At 43.6% G+C, this 19000-nt stretch overlaps 1 protein-coding gene across 1 annotated transcript in view; it reads right to left on the bottom strand.

Annotated features, from left to right (window-relative positions):
• The window catches only part of SYT15 (synaptotagmin 15), a 273758-nt gene that overhangs the window by 41786 nt on the left and 212972 nt on the right, over positions 1–19000 (bottom strand). Inside the window, exon 7 of the mRNA XM_073595201.1 lies at positions 5797–5979. Coding sequence (XP_073451302.1) covers positions 5797–5979 — 183 coding nt within the window. The remainder of the gene's footprint in view (positions 1–5796; positions 5980–19000) is intronic.

Here is a 19000-nt window from a genome sequence, read left to right as displayed (position 1 = left end):
TATGGACCTTCCAATTCTGATTGCCACTACCCAACGTCCCAGTCAAGCACTTGCCTTCTTCACCGAGCATTTAGTAAACGATGACTTTGATCCACCCTCTGACACTACTGGGTGGGCCACTAACTTATTACTGGCCTGTCATAAAATCAATGTGACTTCTCTTGTTGATGTATACAATTTGTTATCAGAAGACCCTTCATTAAGTCAGTTATTAACTGTTGCAACTTCTAGTTTGTTAGATGGTTAATTGTTTAGCTTTCAGGATGCAGTAAAGTGATTCTACAAGTTGTGCTCTGTCTTTAGGGACCAAAGACTTTCAAGTGGGGGGAGGATGTAGCAATATGGACTACAATAATAAAGCATCGTACCTTCCAGTATTTCAAAGCATTGTCTGTCCCTCTAGTGATCAGTGTATCAGGTGACATAATATTTGTGTGTCAAACAAAAGGATTGTGGGATGAATAGTCCCCTTGTCAGATAATTGCTTTGCACGATTATCTGCCAGGACTACATATCTCAGAGATCTTTGCTGCCATTGTGAGACTGCTGGGAGTAGCTATAAAAGAAGCAAAAGCCCACATGGAGCTCTCTTCCTCCCAGGCCTGACGCAAGACAGACCTCACTGTACAAAGAGAGAGGTTGCGGCCTACCACGCAGGGTATCACCTTCCAACTCGTAACCTGAGAGGCCTAGCTCTGCCGTTTGTTGTCAGAACATCCTTCCTGCACCACTCTGGTCGCCTGCCATTAGGTGTGTGTCAAGCGTCACGTTGGGAGATTGAGACAGCGGATCTGCTGCATGAGTGTCGCTACATGAATTCCTGTTTGGAAGACAGCGGGCGGTCTGGTTGTTGGTGAGAGTGCAAATCGCTCAACCCTTATCCATTCTTTGTCACAGTTAAATTGAGACACTTTGCACAGACATCTCTACTCCGGGAATACTTTGCTGAATTTATCTGAACACTGTGCTTAGACATCTTTAGCCTTCCTTACTACAAGAAATCTACTGTTTCCCACTACACCTAATTGGATTATAGTTAAAGCGAAGGTCCGCCCACCACTTCAAAAATGAAAAGCCAGCAGCTGTACATACAGCAGCTGCTGACTTTTAATAATAGGACACTTACCTGTCCTGGAGTTCAGCGATGTCGGCACCTGCAGCTGATGTTTCCAGCGGTGGGGTAGGAGGAGGGAGCCGAGTGGTGACGCCAAGGGCCTCTGCGCAGGCTCCCAGAAGTGAGGACAGGATACCTGTGAAAGACAGGTATTCCCCCCCCCAAAAGGTGCCAAATGTGGCACCGGGGGGGGGGGGGATTAGATGAGCGGAAGTTCCACTTTCGGGTGGAACACCGCTTTAACAAGCTCCTACATGCCGGTGAAGAACATCATATCTGCAACATGGACTTTATTGCCATTACTAATAGAAAGGCCCCTATACTATCATTTCTAGATCTGCTCTTCCCTTCTTAAGATAGCATTATAGGCTGGCTAGGTCCCATCTCTTACAGAGTGTCAGTATAATCAGTTGAAATATCCGTCTAGGGGGAAACATTATTTCTCAAGGAAGTGTGTGCATAGTATTGTCATTGTTAATATTTGTCTTGTGCCTTTCGGAGAAATTCTTTTGCTGAGTTGGCGCTGTTGCCTCCTCTTTGTGATACCTCCTCTTTGTGATAACGTTTCCCTTTATTGGTTCAAGTAAAATATTCATAGAACCTAAGTACACAGAGTTGTCTGATTATTACTCTATAGTAATACAAGGATGTCTGAACCCAGAGTGTCAGGTGGGTTGGAATGTTCAAGAGGTTACGGCCATGCAGATGAGCAGGTAATTCTAAGCAGCCCTCTAGGTAGCCGTGCTACATTTGGAAATTATCTTTTACTGATTTATGTTTTCTGGTGTATGACATCTAGTTTAAAGTGATGGTAAACCCTATAAATATAAACTCAATGAAGTGACTATCCTCAAGTGATACACAGAAATTAAACAAATCCTCCTACATAAGTTGTACCAGTATATGTACATCCCTCTTTTCTCCATTCAAAGTACAGAATTTAGACAAGATTTCTGAGCTCCAGAAGGCAGGGGTGGGTATCTGATGTCTTACACGGCAAAGCACAGAGAGGAGAGCTGAGTGTAATCTGAGATCTGAGTGTAGGGAATATGTACACCCCACTCTTCACAGTCACATAGGGAAACATGCACAGCTGAGGCTGTCAATCACCTGCTGTGTGCTGGAGGAGGGGGTGGGGAGCGTCTCACAGGATTGTCTGGTGTTGGTACATATTTTCAGAAGTGACTCATGCAGATAGCACAGGAAGGAGGGAGCAGATAGGAACCACACTCAATGCTTTAGATAGGGACAAGAACTCACTATAGAAGAGGTTTCAGGTTACAATCACTTTAAGAATATTACCTTTTTTAGCACTGTTTGTTTTCTATCCTCAACTTTTTTATTTGTTGCATTATGTGCATGCATTTGAACCAACAATATCTCCTCGTAAAAAATGGTACCAGGCAAGTTAGGAACAACCTATAATTTCTTATTTCCACCTTTTTAAATAAAATCAGGTTGCTGACAAAGTACGTCATGCTTTTCCTTTTCGGTAACAGTAATCAATGGACATAAATGAATACAAATTCTTTATATATTCTGTAGATCTCTTTAACAGAGTAACTTTTGATTATTCTTTCCCTCCAACCTCCATTATCCAACAGCTGGCAAAGCCTGCAGATGGCTGTAGCTGGCATCTAATTGGGTTTTAATAACTTAATTCTCTGTTATATTCAATATATGTGTTTCACTTGGGAGAGACTTTCACTATAAAACTTCCTGGGCATAACAAAAGCTATAATATTATTATTAATTAAAGGGCTTGATAGATACACATCCTTGTGCCCTTTTCATATGAATCAAACATCTATGCAGGAATTTTGCCTAAGTCACTGTGACAAAGACCTGCAATGCTCACTAATAGTAAAATGGCTAATAAGGGAACTGAACTAAAATCTTGTTTGCTAGTGATATGGGACAGGTGAAGGTTGGATAAACAGCTGGAGAGGAGCACCCAGTTCACACATTGTTGTTTGTTGTATTTTCCATCCAAGGTATGTGAAGCGGAATAGTTTAACTCCCTGGTGGCAGAAGGAAAGTGTTTATACTACGAGGTGGTCAGATAGAAGCAAATCTAGACTATCGTCAGCCTTGTGCAGTACTGAATCCATTGGGTTGATTTACTAAAACCAGAGAGTGCAAAATCTGGTGCAGCTGTGCATGGTAGCAGCTTCTGCCATCAGCTTGTTCATTTAAGCTTTGACAATAAAACCTGGAAGCTGATTGGTTTCTATGCAGAGTTGCACCACATTTTGCACTCTATAGTTTTAGTAAATCAACCCCCATATGTCCCAATTCAATATACAATTTTGCTTTATCTGCTGACATTTCCTTCATTATATATTTGCCTAATATGAATAATAGTGAATAACCTTTTCATAAATCATTAGAAAAATGCTACAAACTCTTAATGTCAAAATAATATAATGGTTTGCTCTCCCTAGCACTTACAGCTTTAGATGCCAAACTTAAAGATGAACTCCAGGTATCGCATACTTACAGTACATTGATCCAGCTTGTGCCAAAGTAGACAAAGTACATATTTTGTACCTGATGGATTGCTGGGGAAGTTGGAAATCACTGTAGTAGTCGGCGCATCTTCAGGGTCCTGCTTAGAATCCTTGCAAGTGGCTGCCCCACTGCACACTGACCACAGGGTTTATTGCTCAGCACCACTGCTATTTTTATTGAATGAATACAAGACATTCTCTCACTGAACAAGGTGGAAAGGAGGGGCAGCGACACCTAAGCAAGACCCAGAAAATAGTGGCTATCACTCTATTAGTGCCAACTACTGTAACGATTGTCAGCTTCCCTAGCGGTCCATCAGGCATGAGATATGCATACTTAAATTGTGAAAGTGAAAACAATTCATTAATAACAAAAAGTGAAAGTCCATATAAAGCAAATGATGTGCTCCAATCTGAACAAAAGTGCAAAGTGCTCCAGAGTTTTCAAGGTGTACCACAACACCCCCTCCTGTGTCCCCACTCACCAGATGGAATGGACCCCCAGCTTTTTAGTCAAGGGGTCACTTCAGGCTTAATAGTGGTGGCCAGGAATGGCAGCTTTAACATTAGATCATCAAGTAGACCTCCCTTGTTAAGGATACTCAGCCAAGATGAAAGGTACCCAAAATGAAAGGAAGGGACTGATGGTGAAGTACCGCTTTGGTAAAGGATTTTTTGCACATAAAAATGAATACTTACAAGAAGCAAGATAAAACCAGGCATAAAAAACATGGAGCTGTGAGTACAAAAACGCTGTTCATGGCGTGCGTTCCACGATACCGAAAGTGACGTCAATAAGAACCAGAAATTACGTCCACGCGTTTCACCCTCCCACAGGGCATCATCAAAGGTCCTTTGAAGGTGATACTGGCTGAGTATCCTTAACAAGGGAGGTCTACTTGATGATCTGATGTTATAGCTGCCATTCCTGGCCACCACTATTAAGTGACCCCTAGACTGAAAACCTGAGGGTCCATTCCATCTGGTGAGTGGGGACACAGAAGGGGGCGTTGTGGTACACCTTGAAAACTCTGGAGCACTTTGCACTTTTGTTCGGATTGGAGCACATCAGTCACTTTATATGGACTTTCACTTTTTGTTATTAATGAATTGTAATGAGCTGTAATTTATATTTTTATTATATTTGGTCAAGTGATTAGCACATTGTGTACAGCAGCTGCACCTGATATCTCATTTTCACTCTATTTTATGTTTTGACATATTTGTTACACTATCGTACATTTGTTACACCATCAGAACGAGTTTATATATTTAGAATATATTTGTATACCTAAATTCAGGGCCGTCTTTAAGGCAGGGCAAAGGGGGCAGCTGCCCTGGGCCCTGTCATTGTTGTGGGGCCCAAAGCAGCTGCCTCATACTTGCCAACTATCCCAGTTTAAATTCTCTTGTGCCTTGAAGTTTTAGTCCTGTACTGTGTCCCGATATCTCAGTGTGAAGTGCTGCTACTAATGCTGCCCAGCTCTGCCTTATTGTTGTGTACAGATAACTCACCTGCAGACCCTGTGTTTACATGTAAATAACCATCATTCATATGTAAATAGTGGCAGCATTTTAATGTAAATAACTGAGGCCGACTGCATTGATATGTAAATAAAGGCGCCATTCATATGTATATCATGCCCCTCTGCAGTGAGGAGATGATGTGCTGTAACCTCTAGCAACCAATCAGTGAGCATTATTACTGTACAGTAATCTCTAGCAACCAGTCAGTAAGTGGTAATGATATGCTGTAACCTCTGGCAACGCATCACAATCGCTGCCTGCTCTGATACAGTAAACCGATTTTAAGTCTAGCTGATATTTATTGTATGTCTCAGAGCAGGTGGAGAGCGAAATTGCATGGGGGGGGGGGGGGGCAAGAAAATCTTTGCTCAGGGTCCAATCAATATTAAAGATGGCCCTGCTTAAATTGTGCCAAGCTGGACCAAAGAAAGTATGCAGTAAAGATAATACTTGGGAGTTTAGATTTAATGTCCATAATGCCCTGATGATAACTCCACCTCTATGGCTGAATATGAAACTTGTATAACCCTGGCCTGGTCGTTCAGTTTAATTTATTCTAAGTAATCAGAAAAAGACACACAGATATGTTTCATAGATATGGATATTTTATATAGATGTATGTATGTGGGTATGTGTGCTACTTACTATCTCCTTCAGCATTCTGCAAGACGGAAAAACTCAGGCTTGCTGTGTCCAATTCACTTTGTTCCAGCTTAAAGCTAAAAGTTTCATTATACACAGGATTTGGAGTCCCAAGCACTACAGCTGTCTTCTTACTCTTAATAAACCTGTTGTGATTCATGAGGGACACCTTAACAAATGCTGAGCCTATAGAAAAGAGATGACAATATTGTAATCTATATACATAACTATAATCAGGCTGATTTAATATATATATATATATATATATATATATATATATATAAAACAATCTGGTTAAATTAAATGTATACATGCATGTATTATTTAATTGGAGGTGTGTTTAACATATTTCAGGCCTAGTTGGCCATTGACGAGATATCACATGTCTTTCACTGCTACCCTTCATTAATTAGATTCGAGAGGGTGTCATTCGATAATATTAATCCCCCTGCCAACTATTACATAGCCCAAATTGTAGGGAGCCACACAATCTACCTGATATGTAACAAGACCACAGTGATAAATACATCATATTCTGGACTGTGCACTTAACACTATAATGATTTTTCAGCTACACTTTAAAAAAAGGGTAGTGCGGTGTCATAATGACATCAGAAGGCCTAATTCCAGCTTTGGAGCCACAAGGCCTATTTAAGGAATTTGCTAAATGGTCTTCAGTTGATCTCCAGGTACCTTGACCTGACTTGGCTTGTCCTAATCCCTGGTTTTGTTTGCCTGCCCATTGCTGCCTTGGACCTGCTTTTGCTTAGCTTTTGTTTGCTGATCCAGCTAGTTGCCGACCATGGCTGATTTCCTGGTGTGATCTTGGCCTGCCTACTGACTATGAACCTTACTATTACCCTGCTTGCTCATTACTTATCTTAGGCTTTGCTTCCAGCCTGTTCTTGATTGCTGCTGTTCCAGTTTACTCCTCTGAGGTCCCTCCAACTGATGCCTTGCTCCTTGGTGACATCCCTACCCTGCTCTTTAGGGACATGGTGTGCATGAGCCCCTAACAGTCAAGTCTTCTGCCAGACGGGAGCGCCTGCATATTAGACTTTTGGTACTTTTGCCTCTTTGTGCCCTCTCATTCCCTGTTCTCAACTCCAAGGATATTTGGACCAGTGGTGTGGGGGAAGCCCTCACATTACTTCAGCCTCTTAGGCTCCATTCACATCAATGCGTTTTTTCATGCTTTTTGCAGAAACGCAGGACATTTTTTAAAACATGGGTTCCTATGGAACACATTCACATCAATGCATTTTTGTGCATTTTATTTCAGAAATGTACCACTGTGTATGTTGAGATATGTTGCGGCCCCTGGCCTGCTCCACATGCACTACAATAACCAAAAAATGCATGCAGATCCTTAATAATGTCATATTAATTAACCAACTTCTAGGCAGACAGCACAGGCCTAACATTGTATTATAATCTTTATATAACGTCATTTAAAGAAGGAAGATCTGTTAATATTTCCTTCCTCTGCTCAGTCTTCTGTGTTTTTTTTTTTCTTCTTCTGTATAATCAGATCTTACTAAAACCAGACACCACAATAAATGAACAATAAAGACAGCAGAGAGGCTGAATCTGAGAGAACGTGGAAAAAAAATAGTTTGGTTCACAGAAAGAGATATTGTTTGTGTAAACAACCTTTTAATAAGAGGATGATGGGAAAAATGTGTGGCCCATAACAGTACAGAGAAAAGCCGCCTTTTTCTTTCACCTTCTGCTCCTAATGGTAAATTCAATCCTACTGGTCAAATTGTACCATATAAAATCCTAATATATAATACACTTGACTGTTTATTATTTTATTTTGTATTGTTTATTGTTTATTTTATAGTTTTATCTACCACTTACTAAAACTTTAATTTTTAGGTAGAATAGGGTTGGGGCTCCTGCCAGGAGGATTTGTCCAGTCAATTTCCATCTTGGGGACATCACTGGAAATTAAAGTTTTGCAATGGGAACAAAGAAAAGGCTACTAAAGGAACCATTTACAGTTCTGTACATGAAACCTTATCATGGAAATATAAAGCAAAAAGTATATAAACCTAACATAAAATGTCCAGACTAGTAAGCTTCCATAGCATTACACATTATTTTTCCAGCTTAAGACACACCCTGCTATGACATGCGAAGGAAAAACTTGTCCACAAATAACACATAAATAGTATTTTTGTGTGTATTTTCTTTTTGAATTGAAAATGTTATGTGGTCCTTTTTTAGATGCAAATCAGTCTACTTGGAATTGCTTTTTTTTAAGTATTTTACCACGTCTTCATCTGCAATGAAAGTGTTCCACAATTAAAAACTAACTAGAAATAGTCTGCCTTTTCTGGCATTTGGTGCAACAAGATAATCATTCCGTTTTAACACTATTACGCTCCTGCACAGCTTGTTTTTATGTCAGCTATAATTTCTTGTACTTTTCCAAATCAAATTGTAAGCATTTATTGTTTTGATTAAATAACAGTTGTCCTTATTAATAAAAAGCAGCTGTAACTCATGTGTTACAGTCTTGGATCATTCAGCAAATCTTGACACTGCTAAATGATATAGTGCACTGGATTGTCATAATAGAAGCCAAGCATTTTACTAATTTGGGGATTACCAGGAAACCTATAAATCTACTGTGTGTTTGTGACACTATCAATGTAATATGGTAGAGCCCCCCCTGACTTGCAGCCCCTGAATTTACCTGTAGTGGGCATTGTTATGACATTTTTCACCAGGTTGTTGATGGTGATGTCTAAGGACATTATCAGGTTAGGGGCAGATTTTCCTAGAAATTATATTCAGGACCCAGTCAAAATGGGTTGCATATTTAGTCCTGCACACATTTTAAAAACAGGTTTATACTGGGTGAATGCATGCGGCTCTATTGACAAATCCAGAAGTTGTGATTATTACTTCTTAGCAAAATGTCCTTTGAAACATTTGCCACTTGAGATGCATCATCAAATACTATTAAAGCTCATGTTCACGGTTTGTTAATTAAATAGGTCTCTCACCATAAAGAAATATACTAAAGCCTAAACAAACCTAGAAAATAAACTCTAGAGATTAGAATTAGCCAACAAACCATGCACTTTTATTTATTCAAACAAATCAAGGACATTACAGTACAACCTTCCTTCTCCCTATCCAATAAAACATAGAGGGCTCTGGGATGGACTCACTCAAGATATTATAAATTTATGTACACATCTGACAGATGGCTAAACTGAGAGCTAGAAAACAGCTAAAAGTTTACCTCCCACACATTTATGCCGCGTACACACGATCGGACATTCCGACAACAAAACCGTGGTTTTTTTCCAAAGGATGTTGGCTCAAACTTGTCTTGCATACACGCGGTCACACAAATGTTGTTGGAAATTCCGAACGTCAAGAACATGGTGACGTACAACACGTACGACGGCACTATAAAAAGGAAGTTCAATAGCCAGTGCGCCACCCTTTGGGCTCCTTCTGCTAATCTTGTGTTTATCTTGTGTTAGTAGAAGTTTGGTGAGAGACGATTCACGCTTTTCAGCCTCGTGCTTTTCAGTTCGTTACTGCTTGTCAGTTTGTGCTTGTGGGTTCGTATCTGTTCTTCAGTGCGTGTTGTCAGTTCATTACTGCCTTCTATTTAAGTGCGTTCTATTTAATAGTTCGTATCTGTTTTTCAGTGCGTTCTTGTCTGCTCGTTTCTGATTTTCAGCTTGTTCTTCTCAGGTCCTTTCTGATTTTCAGTGCATTCTGTCAGTTCGTTCTGACCAGCCGACCGTTTTCTAGCCATGTTGTGGGTATGTACTCATCGCAGAGTTCGTGCTCTGCAAGGGCTTGGTGTTGGAGTTCTTGCTTTGACCCAAGTCCAATCCATGAACAGGACGAGGAGGAGTTCATGAACGAAGAATTGGTTGCTCCAGCGTGACCAATTCTCTCACATGCCTTTCTTGCGGGAGATCTGGGAGAATAATCCTGATGATTTCTAAAATTATCTCTGGCTTTGCTGTCCCCTTATATTACGAAGCAGGACACCTGCATGCGGCAAGCCATCACTCCCAAGCAGAGGCTACTTGGCGATGGGGAGAAGTCTCCAGGATATTAAGTTTACGACTGGAATCTCCCCCCAGGCTCTGGGAATCATTATTCCAGAGACCTGTTCTGCCATCATTCAGGTCCTGCAGAAGGACTATATTAAGGTAAGTTTTCTCCTTTAACATCACATTCTATGTATTTAATGTTTGCTAATGTATTGTATTTCTTTCTTCATTCCCTAATTACCATGATTGTAATATGCTGTGAATGTCCTCTTTATCCTCATGCATGCTGGAAGCTTTTAATCCTCCTTTTTTGTCCTTCATGGATATTGGCCTTCACTAACCTCCCCAGCATGCTATCCTGGGCCCATACACACCTAACCTAGTCACTTAACAATGTATTTTGTCAGCTCCATTGTAGTGCTTACCCTAAACACCCCCTAAAGTGTGTCCAAATGTTATTGTTGTCCTTAAATTCAGGCAGAGTGCAAGAGGCTTTTTTTCGGGGGGGGGCCAAAACTCATTTGGAACCCTCCCTCCCCCCCAACCGCTAAGTAAACTGATACCAATTCTCTATCTGACTTTGCCAAACCCATACACACTATACTTACCTCTTTTGTGGTCATATTTATGGATGAATTCACAAAATCATGTAGTGCAAGGGCCTGCCAGAATACTTACAAATGGTACTGTTTTTAAAAGTATATATATACATATATTGAGCTTAGGGGTGCACACTCTAATGCAATAGGCTGGTGGTAACAGATGTAACATAAATAGCATGGTTTCAATATAATTTATAATGCTGACGCAGATCTGTCCCTCTATTCCCAAAGACTGTAAAAACAGTTTGCTCTTTGCCATTTGCTTATTAGCGATTTTTTTTTTTTTACTGCAGCTGGAGTTTGATGATCAGTTATTTTATGCAAAGGCACTAAGGTTTATATTTCTCTGTTACATTTCACTGTTATTATTCCCAAAGACTAGCAGGAATGCTGATACATGTAGTTCCATAGCTTTAACTTCCAAGCAGTGGCAGAATTATAGGGGTCGCTGAGGTTGTCATGGCGACCGGGCCCCTTGCTGCAGGGGGCCCTTGAGGACTCTCTTGTGAAAAGAACGAGGGGGGGGGGCTGAGGACTCTGATGTGAAAGGAAGGGGGGACTGAAGGTTCTGATGTGAAGGGGGAGGGGGAATTGACATCCCTGATATGAAAGGGGTCAGGGGGGACCTGAGGACTCTGATTTGAAAGGAGGGGACTGAGGACTTTGATGGGAAAGGGGAAACTGAGAGCTGTGATGTGAAATAATTCCAGGGGACATTAGAATGATATGAAAAGGGGGGGAGGGGACTGAGGACTCTGGAAAGGGGGGAACTAAGGACTCTGATGGGAAAGGGAAGGACAGAGGACTCTGGAAAGAGGGGACTGAGGACTCTGGTGTGAAAGGGGAGGGGTGAGGACTCTTATTGGAAAGGGGGGAACTATGGACTCTGATGGGAACAGGGGGACAGAGGACTCGGATGTCAAAGGGGGGAACTGAGGACTCTAGTTGGAAAGGGGGGAACTGAGGACTTTAGTTGGAAAGGGGGGGAATGAGGACTCTAGTTGGAAAGGGGGGAACTGAGGACTTTAGTTGGAAAGGGGGGAACTGAGGACTCTGATGTGAAAGGGGGAACTGAGGACTCTGATTGGAAAGAGGGGGGACTGAGGACTCTGATTAAAAGGGGGGGAACTGAGGACCCTGATTGGAAAGGGGGAATTGAGAACTCTAATGTGAAAGGGTGCCAGGTGACTGCGGACTTTGATGTGATGAAGGAGGGGGGGAGGGAAGCTGGGGACTCTGATGGTAAAGGAGGAAACTGAGAACTTTAATGTATAAAGGTGCCATAAGACTGCAGACTCTGATGTGAAGAAGGATTGGAAAGGGGGGGACTATGGACTCTAATGGGAAAAAGGGGGACTGAGGAATCTGATGTGATGCAAGGAGGGACTCTGATGAGGCACCTGATGCAAGGACAGATTCTGCTGGGGACCCCTGATGCAAGAACAGACTCTGCTGGGGACACCTGATGCAAGGATGGACTCTGCTGGGGACACCTGATGCAAGGATGGACTCTGCTGGTGACAGGCGACGTGGCAGGTGACATGCTCAGAGCTTTCACTGATTCTGCATTATGGTGAGTTGAATGATTTAATTTTATATTACAATGTAATAATAGAAATAATGCGCTTCAATCATCCTGACACCATAACAATCATGGTGCCGGGATGATTGAAGCGCTAACACCAGGTGTTTGGAGTATCTTTATCTGCTGATTGTTAAACTTTCTGGAATACACATATTTCTATTGTTGTGTAGGATCTGGGGCTGCTGTCCCTTCATTCCTCTCTCCCCCTTTCCCTCTCCATCCCTTATTCATCTCAGACTCTAACCACACCCCTTTGAGCCACGCCCGTTTAAGCCACGCCCACTATTTCACGTAAACCACGCCCATTGATCATCGCGGTGCACTTTGCGCACCAGTTTTGTTTTTTATTACTATGTCACGCCTACAAACGCATGCCCCGCCTCTAATTATTACACGGCTCCGCCTACAGCTAAAAAAAGTGTCCCACATTTTTTTTTGCAATGTTGGCAACTATGCTGTATACAGTACTTCGATAGGAGGAGCGGAGACAAGCTCCCCGATCCTAAGCCAAACTGTAATCTGTGCGGGGAGCTGGTCACATTGATTACAAAGTGAATGTACAGTGCTGTGCTCTTTGTCTCCCCCTACAGTGCAGTACCCGGCAGGAAGAGCTAAGGTAAAGGTCTGCCGTTTTTTATCTACTGTATGTGTGTTTATATATATGTGTGTGTGTGCATGTATTTATATGTGCATGTATGTATATGTGTGTGTGTCAGTGTGTGTGCATGTATTTATATGTGCATGTGTGTGTGTGCATGTATGTGTGTGTGTGTGTGCATGTACGTGTGCTCATGTGCATGTATGTATATGTGCATGTACGTGTGTATGTGTTTTTATCAGTGGCGGTGCGTCTATAAGGGTGCACGGGTGCCGCCCCCTCTCTCCAGCCACCCCTCTATCACAAATAGATAGATTCATGCATAGCGTGAATCTATCTATGGGCGCCACTGCCCCCCCTATTCAGGCGCCTGGCCCCTTTTCAGACGCCGGGCGCCTGAATTACACCGGCGGGGGTGTTTTTTAAAGCACTAATAGGCTTCAAAATAGGTGCCATGCTTGGCGCTCACAGTCCACCCAGGTGTTAGAAAAGCGAATGAATATTCGCTTTCCTAACACTGAACCGCCTCTCCACCAATCAGGTGCTCGGGTCTGTTACCCGTCGGCTGCGTTTGATGGGCACAGTGACTGCGTTTGAGGGCACAGTGGTGGCAAGTGATGGGCTCAGTGGCTGCATTTGATGGGCACAGTGACTGCGTTTGAGGGCACAGGGGTGGCAATTGATGGGCACAGTGGCTGTGTTTGATAGGCACAGTGGTGGCAATTGATGGGCACAGTGGCTGCGTTTGATAGGCACAGTGACTGCATTTGAGGGCACAGTGGTGGCAATTGATGGGCACAGTGGCTGTGTTTGATTGGCACAGTGGCTGCGTTTGATTGGCACAGTGGTGGCAATTGATGGGCACAGTGGCTGCGTTTGATGAGCACAGTGAGGCTGCAATTGATGCGTTTTTTTTTTTAAAGAATTTTTCAGTTTGCTTGCGCCCACCCAAAAATTTTGAGCACCAGCTGCCACTGGTTTATGTGTGTGTGCATATGTGCATTTATATATATATATATATATATATATATATATATATATATATATATGTGTGTGTATTTATATATGTGTGTATGTATGTGTGTTTACATGTATATATGCACATTTTATGTATGCGCTTTTAATCCTGACCCCCTATATGTGTCCCACTAGAATCGATTTTTTTTTTTTGCTTGTTCATAGTACCAGCAAAAAAAATGCTGTTCCTCTGAAAAGTGATCCATGCTCAGATCGCTTTTCAGAGGCATTTGACAGCCGGTAAAGAGGCAATATGTTGCCTCCTGACCACCTGTTTTAACCCCTTAAATGCATCATCACTATGCTGCAACTGCATGCAATGCACACAGTTGCAGGGTGGTTGCAGTGCAGCCCCATTCACATAGGGGTGTACTTCAAGGGTGTCCTAACTGGAGCCACTGAATGCCTGTGGGAGGGAGAGGAGGAGAAGCGGGGGGGGTGGAGAAATCGATTTCTTTATATGCAGCCACCCACTTGCGACAAGGCCCTGGTGTTCTGCCATCGGGCTCGGAGAAAAGAGCCCGGTCAGGGGTGCCCTCCATGGTTTCTTGCATCGGGGCCCTGAAGGTTCTAGTTACGCCTCTGCTTCCAAGGTTTTGCTGCAACCTGTTATCCCACAAAACTTGTGTTCATGACTGGTTAACCACCTGTTGTTGATTCAATTACCTACACACCCAGCCAATCTAGACCATCTCCCCTTCTATTTAAGCTTGTCTCATTGCTCAGGCTTTGACTGAGTGACAGATAGTTTTCCTAGTGCCAGGTGATTTTTAATAGGCTTTCTAGTGTACCCCCAATGCTTGTCTTTGCTACTCACTCTTTGTTGTCCTGTGGGTCTCTGTGCACCTGTTCATAGTATTTGAACTTTTGGGCTGGTCCAGTGATCCCTGTGCTCCAGCACTGCAAGGGATTAAGGATGAGCTCCGGCGTATTCACACAGCCCACGTGCAGAGCCCGCCAGGAAGTCGGAACTGCGTTGCGCTAATCACAGGCAGTAAGACATTTCCCGAAGCGCAGCTGCAGAGATCGGGAAATGTCTCACTGCCTCTGATTAGCGCAGCGCAGTGCCGACTTCCTGGCGGGCTCCGCACTTGGGCTGTGCGAACACGCCAGGACTCATCCTTAGAAGAGATTCTTATCTGTTTATTGGCCCTTAGTTCCCAGTAGATATCTGTTCAGGTGAGTCTGAAAACTGTAACCTGGGAATTGTCTGCAGAGTAACCCATATCCACATTCAAGAGTTTTGGAGAGGACCAGGCAGTTCCTTAGACTCTGCACCTTGGCCCTTCCAAGGGCCCTCACCTTTTCTGTATGTGTGGGCATGCTATGTTCTCTCCAGACAGTACCAATAGGTGTCCCCCCTGTCCTAGACTCCTCATTTACATCATCTGTGTCCTGTGTACCTGCATTCCCTGGGACTCCTGTGCACCTCAGTGTTCCTCAAAGATAATGTTACCTCTGTGTTCTGTAATCTCAGCATCCCACTGCTGCCAAGATACTTCTATCTCCCTGTTGGCCTGCACCCCAGTGCAGTAAGAGGCTCTCATAGGTTTTCTGTGCCCTAACTCCTGCCTGCCTGTAAGACCAACACTCCAGCACTGCACTATACTCCTGCCATTCCAGAGAGTTCTGTATTCTGTTCTTTCCAGGATCCTTGTCTCTGTGCTTTTCTGTACCAGGTTGGCTGTAGGCTGCATGTTTGTGCTCTCTAAACACCCTGCCATCCAGCATGTATGCTGCATAGAGGGTCCACAATCCCAACCATATGACAACTGCATTATGAAATATATTGTACCATGTTGTTTCTCTAAATGCAGTGCGTTTTAATGCCATTCAACAAAACAAAGGTCAGCAATCCATATGATGATTGCACAGGCCATTCAAATGTACACTTGTATTAAGAACACTTCATGGGACATAACTGTAAAAATGACTACAATTGCTTTACATGTTCTGTTTAGTTTTTACCTTGCCCCCGTGGGTATGTGAAAGAATAGAGACATATTCATCTTGCTTAATAACTAATTATATTAGTGTGATGGTCATTGAGAAGAATGTTTCTTACGTTGTGTGCTAAGAATCCCCTCTTTACAGAAAGCTCAAAAGTTAATTGGTGTCAGTGGTTAGTTTTCTTGAGAAAGACATTGCTCATAGTTCAAGGAACCCCTATTTGCCTCTGGAGGAACCCTAGTATTCCATTTAACCTTGGTTAAGAAAGGCTAGTCTGGGGAAAACCTAGAACTACTGACAAGTGGCCTTTCACCAACTGGAGGGTTGGTTGTAAAATGTTCACGTATTTTAATGATTTTTCCACATGTAATTCACTTTCAGTGCTTGCCCCAGTCAGTGTTTTTTACTCCTAGCTATCAGGAAATGGCATTTGTAATTTAATTCTTTTAGGTCTGTGTTTTCTTTTTGACCAGAACAACAGGAAATTATAACAACCGTTAAATGTTCTTTTACAAACAGATGTGCATGGATGCATGAAGAAGTCAGGGGATAGGAGATATAGTGGTATTTAGCAGTGGTATTTAGCATGTAGAGCATATTAGTCATTCCAAGACTAACATCTTTGCAGAACTACAATATAGCTTGCCAGCTAGATGAACGCTACTTTGGGAGACACAGCTTTTTTAAAAAAAAGAATGTGCAAAAATCAAAGATTCTGATTATCTTCTGTTTAAAGTAATGAAAAACCTGCTGGAGGTAATGATATTCATGCCCAAGAACAAAAATCTAAAATATTGCAGCCTACCATGCACTAGATGTGGTGGATGCATTGTTTTTTGTAAGGCTTAGTACATTTTTTGCCAGTACAGAAAAATACCTGTTGATTCTGACAGAAAACCAGCGTTCTTGAAAAAACCTTGCTCTGGACTGAAACATCTAACAATCTTACTAGCCTTCCCAGCTATCATCTATGAGCTACAAAGCAAGAACCCCTATGTATTGGAGACAGAGAGGGTTAGGTGTTGTGGGCAAAATCAGGAGTGCAACCTCATTTGACATTACTGTTTCTCCATAAATATGGTCAAGTGTGTGAAAGTTGTCACCCTAGGAAAGAAGGTGTGTTACTGACAGGTAATATAAAGTAAAAAAAAAAAAAAAAAAAAAAAAAACGAATGCAGTCACCATATCTAAGATTTAGTGAGTTGCAGTGTATGACAATTGATTCCAGCATTGTCTTGGTTGAAGCTGAGGTTCTCCCTTTGCTATTTCATTTCCAACACAGCCATTTGTACTGGAGATTCAGTAAATGCGCAGACACAGTAGGCCTTACTGTTTTAAATAGATTTTTTAAACTAATGTTTAAGAGGGAGGGGGGAGGAGGCATGTAAAAGGAACAAAAATTTGTGAAGTTCAACCTCTCTGGAAGTAAACCCTCCTACCATTTTCAGCCAAGGAAGCTGCATCTTGGCCTCTGTTTAATCTCCAGCTGCCATGATGCTGCACATGTGATCAGTTATGACACCAGCCATTGGATGGTTTCACAGTATAGTTCAAGAGTACAACCAATGTGAGTTACATTCCTAGCACGTGCTGGGAATGTAACTGTTTTTTGAAACTGTTAAATCAATAGGTTTACGTCTGCTTTAAGTAACTAAAAAGCCCATAGTAATTTCTCATGCCACTTCATGTTATACAGTGTGTGTGTGTGTGTGTGTATATATATATATATATATATATATATACATACAGTGCTGTGTTTTGGCCTAGGCCAACTGGGCCCAGGCCTAGGGCGGCACTTTGTGGGGGGCGGCAAAAAGCCCCCCCACACACACACACAAAAACGGCACCCGCTCTCCTCCCGCACAGCAGAGCACATCAAGAGAGTACAGCTTGGGAGTGCAATGGCCTCGCGGCTGCAGATGGGGCCAGGAAGCAGTTAAATCAGGAGCTGTCAAGCCGCCCCTGTAAAGCTGTGATTCTCTCTCTCTGATGTGGCCAATCATGGGGAGAGAAACAGCAGGGAGGAAGCTGGGCGGCAGCACGGCAAAATCAATTAGAGCCGCTCTCTCTCTTTCTTCTCTCTTCTCCATTCAGCTGACAGAAAGGGGAGGGGGGCGAGCGGGGGAGTTCTCTGGTAAATGGAGCAGCTGTGACAGGGAGAGGAGAGATGCGGGCTGTCTGTGGATCTCCCCTGCTCGCCTCCCTCCTCTTTCTGTCAGCCGAAGAGAGAAGAGAGAGAGAGCGGCTTTAATTGGTTTCGCCATGCCGCTGCCCAGCTTCCTGACCACTGTTTCTCACCCCATAATTGGCCACAGCAGAGGGCCAATCAGAAGACTCTGGGGGCATCATGGGAAGAGTAATCCCTGAAGAGTGACAGCCCTGTGTGTCCACAGACATCGTGCTACAGTCTCCAGCATGCATGCACTCTGCTGGGGGGGGGGGGGTTACAGGAGGAGAAAAAGAGAGTACTGTGCTGGGGGAAGCCAGATAGGGAGCCACGCTGTACCCGCACCACCAGAGAGTCACGCTGTACCCGCACCACCAGAGAGCCACGCTGTACCCGCACCACCAGAGCCACGCTGTACCCGCACCACCAGAGAGCCACGCGGTACCCGCACCACCAGAGAGCCACGCTGTACCCGCACCACCAGAGAGCCACGCTGTACCCGCACCACCAGAGAGCCACGCTGTACCCGCACCACCAGAGGGGGAGAAAAATGAAGCCACTGCCAGGGTAGAGATGCTACACTACTGACTAGAGTTGGCCTGGGCAACCCAGAGTGAGTGAACGTCCAGCCGGAGGGATCACTGTTGCAGTTTCACCGGGTCTGGTAAGAGAGCCTGTTGTCCATTATACATTACTGTTCCCAGGAACTGAGCCATTAGGAAGTTCCTAACCTGATATCCTCTAGGCCAACCCTAGTGACCCCACTGTCCCAGAGCCCACAACAAGTTACGTCACTGAGTTTCGGTTACTGGCCAGACAGGGATGCGCCAGCGTGGGCACCCAGGACATCTGCCGCCCGGAGTCCCACAAGCGGCGATGGGCTTTCCGTAGCAGCCCACACCTCTCTCCCCACTGTCAGCCACACACACTCAGTACACAGCCAGGAGGAGGAGGAGCCACAGAGGAGGGACACGACTTCAGTGCAAGAGCCTCCCAAAGCACCCAGCACATATCCCCTTACCCCCAAATGAAAAGATGCTGTATCGCTCACTGTCCTCCTCCTGCGGCGTCCCTTTGTCCTCTTCCCGTGGCGTCCCTCTGTCCTCCCATGAAGATGAGAGGGCGGATCTTAAAAAGGAAGGGGTGTGGCCTTGACAGGAAGGGGTGGGTCATAGTTAAATTAGGGGGTGCGCGAGCTTAGTCAGGCCTAGGGCAGCACAAAACCTAAATGCACCACTGTGTGTGTATATATAT

Source organism: Aquarana catesbeiana, linkage group LG08 (genome assembly GCF_042186555.1).
Source record: "Aquarana catesbeiana isolate 2022-GZ linkage group LG08, ASM4218655v1, whole genome shotgun sequence".
Taxonomy (NCBI): domain Eukaryota; kingdom Metazoa; phylum Chordata; class Amphibia; order Anura; family Ranidae; genus Aquarana; species Aquarana catesbeiana.
The sequence above is the reverse complement of the archived record's forward strand: the minus strand, read 5'-3'. Positions and strand labels throughout refer to the sequence as shown.